Raw genomic sequence first — 12,826 nt, forward strand, 5'->3', positions numbered from 1 at the left:
ATTGTACAAGGCATTAGTGAGGCCCACCTTGATTATGGTGATAGCGTATGGTACCCCATTACAAAGCAGGATAAGAGATCTGTTGAAAATGTCCAAAGAAGATTCACTCGCTGTGTAACTGGGTTGAGTGATTTATCGTATGAGGGAAGGTTATCTGCATTGAATCTACCTACGCTGGATTATAGAAGACATAGAGGGGATATGATACTAGTCTTTAAGATCTTGAATGGACATTGTGATGTTGACCCAGCTGTGTTTTTTGAGTTATCTTCATCTGTAACCAGAGGTCACAGGTGGAAGCTAGTTAAAACACATTGCTACAAATCCATTCGTCATAACTACTTTTCAACACGTATTGCCAATGATTGGAATGCACTACCTCAGTACACTGTAGACAGTAACAGTATTGATTTGTTCAAACGTAGACTGGATAAATTATGGATATCACGCAGATTTGATACATCATCAATTTATTAATATTCAGCTGACTAAATTGAACAAATTGGTGGGGACAACAAGCCATAATGGGCTTATTTTATTCCCCGAAGATTCCAGTAAACATTCCAGTAAACATTCCAGTAAACATTATTATATTCACGCAAGTTGACCCTTTAATCTAGATTTCGATAAGACGACAAAATTTTTATTTCCGACCGTTTTGCGTTTGTATTTTCTAGATTCTTAGATTGAACGCACCATTTACAGTTCATTCAAAGTTCAAAGTTGCGTTGATACGGTGTAACACGTCAGCGTCGGCGATCTCACGTCGGTGCGCAACTTAACCAAAATAAAACGCATGATCATTTGAACACTGTTATTACAAGACTGACAGAAGAGTATTAGCGCGAAAGTATTGAAAAATCATTATTTTGGCTGTTGCCATGGCAACTGTGGGCCAGTTTTTTTTTTAAGATTTCTCCACCCACCTAGAGTGAAGGTATGACCTACATACCAAGTACGAACAAAACCGCCCAAGCCAAAAAAAATCATAGAAGAGTTAAAAGCCGTTCCTGGTGAAAAGTTACCTCAATTTTAGGTCAATTTTCCTGGCAATGTTAAATGATATAAAAAAACAAATAGTAAATTTTGGTCCAAACTCAAGCTAAGTAGAATGAGCGTCCGAATAAATGCCCAAGGTTTTTAGTCCTACATTTGGAGCAAAGCTATTAGAAAATCAGTTTGTATCTGTTGCCATGGCAACGGTGCACCAATATTTTATCACCCAGCCAGAGTAACAGAAAAAGACAAATCTGAAAGATAACAATATGGCACTAAGCCCATATAGGCCTACACCCAATAGGCTTGGACCATATAGGCTTGGAACCCCAAATATGCATTTTAAATTACTATAATAAAAAAATGGCACCCTACGTGGTTTCCGTTTCGGGCTTTATTCCACTTAAGTATTCCGTTTTCTTTCTTAGCCGTGCAGCACGTGTCAGCTAAACAACTGTTAGTATGTTGCACAGTTGTCAGTATCTATAATTTTCAACTTACTAAGTTTAGATTTAAATATTTACTGCTTTCTGAACATTTGCATCATTTATTATGTGAAACTATATAATAAATATATATATTTTTTAATAATTATGAAATTCTACTTTCACTTATGCCATGTGATTGTTTCTCTTTTGGCAATAATATTGTAACGCCAATGCTTTGAAATAATCGCTTTGTTTTTCAGTCCTAATTATCGATTTCATGCGCTGTGATTAAATTATACGATGTCATAAACCTCAAATGATGTCATACTCGTATGCTATAAACAGAAACACTACATGGTATCCACGCAGTGTTCAGAAACGTATGTTTCAACACAGTTATATCGCTACTGCATGGTAATTCACTAATGTTCGTTTTGTAGATATTGCTATGATACTGTACCCATGTTTGGAATTACAACCCATTAATTATTTTGGAGTACCAGTCTGTCATAAATAACCATTTATTGTCAATGGTTACAATATACAATGTAGTAAATACTCGTAATGTATCAGCAAACATTTCAACTTGATGATAATATTTTTCTGATAACAACCAATGTCTATCGCATGCTAGTAACAATGTAAATGGTTGCGCCACACACACATGCAAATAATGAAATATTTATCTTGGAAGTTTTAATAAGCTGGATATGATTATGATTGTAATGTTTTCTCACGCAATTCTACTCGCGTTTGGAATTACCACCCACGACGACAAGATGTGCAGTTATATAAAAAGTTAATGTTAATACACTTGAACATTTGTCGGGTTATTTCTGTGCCAGACGATGTCGATGTCCCCATGTATCATAAATAGTTACACGGTCTCGTTAGTTTAAGTGCTTGTGAAAACCTTTGAAATACAGTAAATATCTTAACAACGTCCATAATCTCCCTAGTCTGATCCCCTGCCCCAATTTCAATGCTGAGGGCGGTTAAGAACATGTTCTTAACCGCCCTCAGCGTTGAAATTGGGGCAGGGGACCAGACTCCCAGGCCTCGTATTTTACGGATCAACATTTGAAGGTCGAATTCAAAATAGTGCTATACTCATGCGTTTGAAAACAAAATAAATAATAGACAACAAATAGATGTGGCTGCTTGGTAGATGATATATTGCATTGTGATATTGGTGTTTGTTGCACTAGGTAGTATGTTCGTCTTTCATAATACATATCCTGGGTTCGAATTCCTCCCTAGGTACGGTGAGCTAGAAATTTACTTTACAAGAAATCCCATGGAATTAGTATGCACATAATGCAATGACATATCAATTAAAAAATGAAACAAAAGTCAGATTTAAAGGCAGCATTTCAATTAGTGTCATGTGGGATTTCGAAATATCTCGTTGGTTGGTTAAAGCATTAGTGAGAATCGAATACCCAACCTTTGGTCATTTGTGCTGAAAATTCAAGATGGCGACCAAATCATGACTGAGCTGAATTCTTTTTTTAGCGATCTTAAAGAGCTCAATATAGAGATGCAATGTGGCGAATAATGACGTAACTGCGCCATAAGTAAAACAATACTTTCTGTTTAGAAGAAATACAAAATGGCGGCCAAAGCACGTGACCAACCATAAATTGTCAAACTTGTGCTTCACATATACAGATGCTAAAAAAAAACATTTCAGACAAATGTGTTTGGTGGTTCCGAAGCAGAAGATTTTCAAGAGTTTTTGCTGTTTTTTTTTTTTTAGATGGTGGAAAAAGTCCTGTGGGCGCCAAGAGATGTTATTCCAGATATTAGTATCTATTTCACATAAGTTGTACTATACCATAAAAATTAGGTGATCTAGATCCTCAGAAAGTGGTCAAATAGTCAGTCACTTTCGGTTTAATTTCTATTAAATATGGCCGGCGAACCAATTGATCAATCAAATTTATGAAAGTCATATGAACCAGTTCAGTTATTCGTATGAACAATTTAAGACCATTCCGTTCAGCGTTTTTTTTTCAAAACCATGAATGGACAGTGGAGATTTTGGGCAATATTACAATATGCTGATGCTGATACTTTGTTGTTGTTGTTGTTGTTGTTGTTGTTGTTGTAACTATAATGTCGGCCATGTAAACGTTGCAACCCGTCTAGATCTCGACTTCTGTATTTATTTATTTATTTATTTATTTATTTATTTATTTATTTATTTATTTATTTATTTATTTATTTATTTATTTATTTATTTATTTATTTATTTATTTATTTATGTATTTATGTATTTATTTATTTATACTCTTCCCTTGATGTCAAAACATGGCAAGGTAGCGACTGCAAGTCCTGAAGAAGCAACAGACTGTCGACTGAACTGAATTCTGACCAGTAAACCCAGTTAGTGAATTTAATATTCCCGCTACTCTGTAATCAAATGATCAAACCGAGTCAGAAACTGTGACGTCGATAAATTGACATTTTTGAGTAAAACATTACTGCCCCTCCTGTTATCGTTCAACAACCCGGTCAGAAACTATCACACCCTGTCTTACTACAAACTGCACCACAAAGTCTGTTGCCTGCACACTTAGATATAATTGATAGCACCACAATGTTGAAAACTAAAAAAATATGGAACCAAGTTTGCAGCAATTCGGTGGCGGCGGCGGCCGAAGAGGGGTAGAGGGGGCGATCAGCCCCTCGAAAAAAATGTAGGGGCGTAGCCCCTCCAAAATAAATAAAGATTTATAATAAAACGCTTTGTGTTGCTTCCCAAAATGCAGGAAATAGAGTTTCAGAGAGTCTAGATTTCAATTTTTTTTGAGATCCTGCCCCAGACCCCCGTGTAAGGTTTCGTTTTCAGCGCAAGGTTCATGAGCAGATCTCGCCCCTCATGCAAAATGTCGTGCCACCGCCTCTGCAATTATAGCGTTATTATTAATCTGCAGTACCAGCTAGCCCTGTTTTACCATTTGTGACCAATGTTTACCTGACAAGAAGTTTGGATCAGTCACAGGGGCATGATGGCGGGGCAGAATCATGCAGAGATATTGGAATTCAACAAAGTAGACTTGACTTCATGGTGTCATCACAAGAGCTAAACATACGCACACGTGAACAAATAAACATTTCGATTGATTTTGAAACAAAGTATGTGACGGGACGTCAGATTTGGGGATGTTTTAGAGAGTATCTCAAACTGTATTATTAATCTTATGGGACAGCAGAGCATATCTTCAATCAATCATAAATAAACAATTCAAAAACTAGTACGAAAAATTAACATAATGTACTTCTTCGACAGTTAAATATATACGACACACTATAGTATGCCTATAGTGCGTTAATTGTGACGTCCAACAACCACTGTTTGATCCTATTTTTATTCCTGTCCATCCATGCCATATTCGTTTCTACTTTCTGCATAGCACCATAAAATCCCCCCGCGAAGGCTGGAGGCATATCTGCATGTTTAGCGCCAAATACCTTGAGCTGAAAGAAAAATATATTACAATAGTATTAGTGTATGAAACAGCACGGCAAATAGGGGGTGTTGTGAGAGCGTAGAACGAAACAACTGACCTACGTCCCATGATGTTAGCAACTTACACAATGGATGCTTTAATTTAATTTGATATATTAGCCAAGGTCAACATATTTTTTCATCAACAAACTGTTCTTTTATTTCTACCATCTATTGACACTGATTACTCGGGATCCAGAACCGCACCTGCTTTACCACTTCACGGGTTAAAATAACTCCACCCACCCAACCACACAGTGAGATTTTCAGGCCAACTATGGCTCGTCTGACATTAACACAAGAAATCACCAGCTGCAACGCGGTTGCCGGTTGGCTAACTTGCACTGTCAATTATCCAACCAGTGTATAGTCACTAAGTGTATATGTCAAGTACCTGTTCATAATCATAGTCGGTGTTCATCCAAGTCTGAAACTCCCATACTGTGTTGTAAGCAGGCCTACAAAAAAGAAAAATACAATATAACTCAGTAAAATCACCTTGACTCACGAAACAACAAACCAATATCCACTGTTACTTACCCTAAGCTGTCGAAGTTGTTCATAGTGTAATCCCAAGCCACAGAATAACCAATGGATGATTTATCACGAATTTCAGATATCACAGTTATCGTGTCAAATGCATCGTCTTCAAGATATCTATATAGTCAAAAACCACAAGTTATACGTTATATACTTATCAGTGATTATTATATTGTCACATTTCGCTTTGGAAAAATGGAAGAATCTGCACTTAATATACTAAATAAAAACAAATGTAAATAATTTGTAAATCATAGTCAAATTTTATAACTTTTAAATTAGTTCTGTTAGTTGATTTTTTATTGCACACATTATAGTAATCACATGACTAATTCATAGCCACGCCCTCTACTCGAACGACACATATGACATAAAATCAGCAATTTTTTCGAAAAAATACGGTATTCGATTTTTATCGCTGATGATTTGTATCCTATATAAGTATCTCATATCAAAAAATTCGAAAGATTTTGAAATAAAGTTTATTATTTGTCCGTGTTCTAGAAAAATATGCAATTTACATTATGCAATTTCTTGTTTATATGATGCAAATGTGATAGATTTTCTAGTTGAGAGTACCTCTGTAACAACCATGACATTCGTGTACAGCCCATGGCATTCTGCAATCGTTTAATTTCGATTAAACCAAGAGATCCTTCTATAACCTGAGTGTATGCAAATTCCCATTCTTCTACGCCGCCATGCTTGATTGCTGTGCAATAGACAGTGGGCCTTACTTCATCACGGATCCTGTAAAATGACATGGCGAAAGCAATTTTTATTATTGACAGAGGTATCAGAATACGACCCGTTTGCCAAACGCATATTTCGAAATTTAGTTTCTATTGATTCTGGTATGAAGAAATGACACATGCACTACATCGGCTGTCTGATCAATACTGGTAAGTTATACATACGCATTGTCCCCAGTATTCATCCAGTCTCTAAACTGTACCAGTGCCTGTTCAACGCAGTCCTTGTTGCCGTAAAGACATGCTGTATCAATAGCATTGACACGATTGAAACTTGAAAGGAAATAACAATATGTGATTCATGGATTATTCTAGCTAAAATTTCAGAAATTCGAGGTTGATATAATCCTATTATTAGTATATCACGCGAGAATGTGTATCAATGTAATTAGTTTTGTAAAGTACTAAAATCCTTTGCTTTGTATTACTGACGTGGATGCATTCTATTGTGATTCTATCATGGTTCTATCATGACATCCACGAGAAGCTTATGATGTAACATTACAATCGTTTAGTCTTGTGTGATATGTAAATCATTTGTTATGTATGCTTATTTTTATTTCACACTGTTATTCATCACTTGGTAATATTATAATTACGCTACTTGAAGGCATGAACAGAAGATTCGAACGTCCACTGACAATTTGCAAATAATATTAAGATACATTGGTTTCACACTCACTAATCTAAATCAGTTCCTTGTGAGAAATCCCATCCCAGTGATTCGTAAACGGGTGTGATTTGATGACGCCAGTATATCTGATAATTGAAAAAAATGTATTACCACTAACAACATATATGAAAATACCTAATAGGTGAAATCGTCGCGATGTTTGACCAGAAAGCGGCGACGTGAAGTGAAAAAGCATTTTGAGTTACCTACTAATGTATCTATACACGCCCCATGATAATATATTCGAATAACACAATGACCCCACATTGATATATCATCAATAAAATAACAACGACTTATGCATGCATACAGTACTAATAAATGGTCGCATTATTGAAAAAAATAACTTGTTCAATCACTGTTTCACGATCACATTAACACAAGTTAAAATCAGGTTTCATGATGCTATTTACAGAAATACCTCAAACATTCCATATTCTGCGGTCCTCATCAGCATACTACGCGTGAACTCGATATTGCCAATAACGCTATCCCAGGGTACATATTCGAATTCTTTGTCCATGTACTCTGTTAATCGAAGGGCGTTCACGTGGTCTGTGTGGCCTGGTTGCGAAATCTTGAATGCGTCGTCCATTATGGAAGTACGTGACCTAATTGGGATCACCTAATTAAAGAACATAGTAAAATATATTTATAGTTATATATTTGTTGTGTGAAACTTCGATTTACTATAATAGATGGACTCAGTTAGGTAAACTAGAAACATCGACGTATGTGATCTTCTAGTACACAATAATTTCAAAATTAGCGCAATTGTTACCTACAATGGGCAACATCGTGAATTGAGCTAACGAAAGAAAAAAAGACTGTTAAATCGTTGTTTACCGTATAGTCATGTTTCAGTTGGTTCGCCAATCTCCCCCAGTTATCATCATCATAATTAACACGGTAGAATCCCCACTTATTAACATTAACCAGTAACCAATCATTTTCACCAACATTACTAAGATTTAATACCCCTGAAATGGAAAGTGAATCTCAGAACATCTATGAATACAACTCTTCATCCCTCGTGATCGTGCCATTATGTCACATTTCATCAATTGGGACTGATATGTCACATGATCTCTTATGACATAAATATGTAAATAATACTAAATACTACTTGTACCTGGTTCGTCCTTGTTAAGCCAGGCTTGTTCTGGCTTGTCAAAATCAGGGTCATTTCCAAATGTATACGTCAATGGAACATACCACGTGTACCTGTATTATATTAACGTGTTTACTATAATTATTATTGCTAGTTTTAGTTGCTGGTCCATTAAGATTCACAAATATAATAATAATATGTCTTGTAATCAATGATGGCGATTTGTGCACAAGCGCTGCATGATTGGAACATGTTTACACATGTCTCAGATGTATTGGTCAGCAAGTTAGCAAACCTGTTCAATTGTTCGCCAACTTCGTTGGTTTGACCAGATGACTTACAAATTTCTAGTACTCCCTAAAGCACTATTTTATACAAATCTATAAAACTTTACAGTACTGATAAATATGCAAGTTTGCTAAACTACTGCCCCAATACATCTGAGACTTGATGAAAACATTTGTACCCCATGTGGTTGTATTTGGCATCATAAAAATCATGTGGGTCCATCATAAAGTATTGCTGGGTTGCCACTGCAGTGTCTGGGCCGGTACGGTTTACTGTGACCACTGGATGTCCTGCTTGTAGAGTCCACGTGTCCATCACCTTTTTCACATTAGTGTTCTTGTGACCGACATCAGCCTATAAGAGCAAACATGTGTACACCCTAGGTTAATTCCATGCTAGCTGACACACATGTATGCTTAATAAATGCGACTAAAATGTCTCTTTAGCGATGATGATAATTAAAGAGACTGCAGTGTAATGTTAAGCAATGTATCCCAGTTAGTACAAAATTCAATTGGTTAATTCGAAAACACGAAATATTATCCTGCTTCAAGTCATTACAGGAAACATTTCAGCATTTCAACTTACTTTTGTCAGTGTCATCCACAGGTCATCAGAGACCACATTACCGTATGCATAAGTTCTGAAATAGTCACTTATCCCACTGTCTATGACTTCATCACTCAAGAAACATTTCATATGTTGAACGATAGCAGAACCCTTGGTGGAGGAAAAGTACTCTATATTACATACATTCTACTTAGTGTTTGAGTCGGCTTTGTTTTTATTGATGCTGTTGATTCGAACGATGCCCAATACCTCTGATTATGATTAGCTTAAGCATTTAATGTATAGTAAAGCAATCTATCATCACTGAAACCGATAAAACAGAATGTGATTATCAAATGATCCAAGGCGCAATTATTTTAGAATCTCACCTTGGTGTAAGTTATTCCATCAAACATTCCCTTGACCTCATCATTCCACCCTGTCTCCACTATGATTGGTCTAGAAGTAGACGAACGGGAATCCACTCTGAATGCCGCAGCGGAGTCCCTCAACAGGTACTGGTCCCACTGCAAGCATAAATTTCATTACGAACCATGTTATATGATATTCCCATTTTTACGCGAATCATACTGCAACTATTTCTCCAAGTTGTATAAGTACTTACGATTGTGAGTCCAGGTTCCACAAAATCAACACCAATATTCGCGGTAAAGGTTGCAAATCCTTCATTCAACCAGAGATGGTCCCACCAATCCATTGTAACAAGATTACCGAACCACTGTATATTAAACATTTACAGTTGGTGAATTTATATGATTAGTTGTTTGTCTAGGTGACATGATATAAAACTTTGTATCACAAGTATTCAAAAGTCCCCACTCGTTGCGTTATTATTATTGCGTTGGCGACATTGTCAAATAAACTTCCGTTTTTATCGGCAATCTTTATTTTGCGCATCCTATACAGTGCATATTTGTCGACTCCCTTCACAATTGAATAAATAAAAAATAGATAAACTCAATCTATTCTATTTTGTTTACCCTAGAACTTCTACCTAGCGACATGATTCATAATGCCCTCATCGAAATCGCAGGCACTTATACGAACATATAAACACGAGAATCGAACTCACAACTCGACATATGCACTTCGCCACTTATTTTATTATATAGTCTTAATGTATATATGTCTGCCCGTTTTAATACCATATAATATGCCCTAAGATTGGCTACAAGGTCATGAAGCAGAGTCAGTTTGAGATCTTTAGTATTTTTTTTTAGATTATTTCTAAATCAATCATACTTATTGTATTATGGTTTTTGTACTTGGCATATATCCCCAATCACATAGTATATTACTAAATTCATGACCATACTTCACCAATGCCACCATAATAACTAACATCTATATAACAATTCGATTACCATATGTACGACTTCGTGTGCGGTGATAGAAGCTACCGACTGCTTTCTACTTGGAGAATGAACCATTTCATCGTAAGTCATTTCGCTTTCGCCATATATTACAAGTCCCCAATTCTCCATACCACCACCAGTGCCGGGTACAGCAACACTGTCTATATAACGTAATGTAACGTACATCAACAATTACAATCAACAGAATTTGTAAACATGAATTATTAGTAAAATGTATAATTAGTAAAATTAAAACGTTAAACAGTATAATATCTGCATACTTCAGACTATAACTTGATTGAAAATCAATACAAAAGGAAAGGAGATCAATAAAATATTAAAGAAAATTATCACGCCTTCGTAAAAATAAATATATATTTACAGATGTTGTGGTGAGAAGTAATATTCTGCTGTAATGTAAGTTCAATTAATGAACTTGACACTTTATGACGAGTACTATATAATGCAACATACTTACCAAGTTTTGGCAAAGGATAGGGCACCCCATAGTATTTCTCATAATATGCTAGCATGGCATTTCCGGTTTCCAGTGAATAATTAGTTGCATGTATGAGAGAAGGTTGTGCCCATACCCGGTACTAGTGTTAGATAAAGATACATAACAAACAAATAATAATGAAAGTTCAATTGAAGAAACTAATCGAATCAAATATATACTCAGAACCTGATAAGCTGAATGAATATTCAGCAATACCTCAAATATACATGTTTAATGATAATAATAAATATCTTAATGAATGAAAAGAATATTTATTCCAATTTCAAAGATATTTAGTAAACCTGTCACCAATGTGTCGCTGGAAACGTAAATATGTTGATGACCCCCTAATATCAACACAATCGCAGGAGAGTACAACCAGTGTAAATGAGGTGAAACGATGCATTGGAAGTTTTTTCTAAGTTTGGTTAATTATTAATCTTATATATTAAATTAAATTATAGATAAGTATCTTTCATATGCTGTGTTCACCTCATATTATTTCCTTAAAACCATCAAATACAGACATTTTAACTCACCACAAATCCGTCCTCTCGTATAATCTCCTGATGTAAAAAATCAGAAACGACTATAGCCATGAGATAGGTTGACATGACAACTGAAGTCTGAAAGTGACTTTCAACCCAGTTGTCCACACCATGAGCAATTATGTTCGATACGGGCATAGACGTCAGCGCATTTCTGGTATCTCTATGAATGATAATCATGTCAAAGGTCGCCTTGAAATTGGGCTCGTCAAAGCACGGATATGCTTGGCGTGCCCCACTGGGTTGGTACTGCGATGCTATCAGCCACCTATTGGGTATTGATTAGGCGTATATTAAAATTCCATCGCTTGGTTAAATTGATTTCGTTGTTGTCGAGCTCATTCAGAACAACGAATATGAACTCACCGTGGTTCCGGGTCGTTGTAGGAAGTTCTGTAAATGCCGTAACCATCATTTGTTAATGGTGCGGTGAACACAAGTCTGACTAAATAATCTTTGCCTGCAGCGAGATTGGAGCTCAATTCTATGATGAAAAATTCATAAAGCGTGTCGTCGGATTGGTTTGTTATTGTCATTGTATTCCCTTCAGTGTCTATGACTTGCGTGTCTGACTGCTGCAGAGAAAGTTCTCTGCTATGTATCTTGATAATATTTGTCGGTTCAAAGCAATGAACAACTACGCTGACCTCCCCTTCGTAGGTGAACCTATCTTCCTTGTCCTCTTCGTCCAGATAAACTTTTAACTTTATGGTATAATGGTTTGGTTTCAACGAATTAGGGAGACGACCTTCAAACGGGTCTCTCTTTTCTGGAGGAGGGTCCTTAGGTTCTACTGGTTTGGGAATGGTACAGTTTGTCTCCTTAAATCTACTCACCTGAACACATTCTTGGCCCGATGATGCGAGGTGGGGTGCAAAGTAGAACAGACAGGCGACGCCAGCAAACAACACAAGAAGTATTACGCTCAGACAACATATCGTTCTCGCTGTGATGTAATACCCACTGCGATGTCTAGATGGCTTAACAGCTGCGCTGTTGACACAGAGTGTAAACGTTGTATTGTCATGTAATTTAACCATCGTTTTACACCAGAAACAAACATCAATATCACACTAATCGACACAAGACGAAGAACGCTGATGGCAACGTGTTACAAACCACTCAAATTGCACTGGGACTGATCAAGCAATATACAGTAGTTATATATAGTATCGGAGAGCCTTGATCACATGAGTATCATGCACAGATAAAGCACCTTGACATAAGATAACACACAACTAAATCAAACACGACTGCAAATATAATAAAATCAGAATCGGTACATTTTAGTGTTTTTCACCGAATTAACAGTATTATCTCCTGATTAGATGATGTTATTTAATGTAATTATGCTTTTTTGTATAAATATGATAACATTCATATAATGTCTGTTATACATTGCCATATTGAAAAACAAGTTTAAATGAACTTTTTTTTAATTATAAATTACGGTTACTTAGTGTTCAATTCACCAAAACATGTTTCTGAATTCTGCCTTCAATCGAAACTACAAACACAATTCAAGTGTGTCTGGCTTGGCCAACAGTGTAAA

The 12,826-nt window shown here is 36.1% G+C and overlaps 1 protein-coding gene across 1 annotated transcript; it reads right to left on the reverse strand.

Moving 5' to 3' along the window:
* Nucleotides 1-4,685: 4,685 nt before the first annotated feature.
* LOC100368059 (aminopeptidase N-like) lies at nucleotides 4,686-12,314 on the reverse strand. Its single transcript, XM_085497315.1, has 17 exons — nucleotides 11,641-12,314; nucleotides 11,266-11,542; nucleotides 10,706-10,826; nucleotides 10,237-10,388; nucleotides 9,477-9,590; nucleotides 9,241-9,378; nucleotides 8,891-9,022; nucleotides 8,481-8,656; nucleotides 8,036-8,127; nucleotides 7,750-7,883; nucleotides 7,325-7,528; nucleotides 6,913-6,989; nucleotides 6,396-6,503; nucleotides 6,058-6,228; nucleotides 5,479-5,595; nucleotides 5,333-5,396; nucleotides 4,686-4,907 (listed from the first exon to the last, which is right to left on the reverse strand). The coding sequence occupies exons 1-17, from the start codon at nucleotides 12,312-12,314 to the stop codon at nucleotides 4,749-4,751; spliced, it is 2,910 nt and encodes a 969-aa protein (XP_085353441.1). The 3' UTR covers nucleotides 4,686-4,748.
* Between the last annotated feature and the right edge of the window lie 512 nt (nucleotides 12,315-12,826).

The sequence above is a fragment of the Saccoglossus kowalevskii genome, chromosome 3 (genome assembly GCF_978046115.1).
Source record: "Saccoglossus kowalevskii chromosome 3, keSacKowa6.1, whole genome shotgun sequence".
NCBI lineage: Eukaryota > Metazoa > Hemichordata > Enteropneusta > Harrimaniidae > Saccoglossus > Saccoglossus kowalevskii.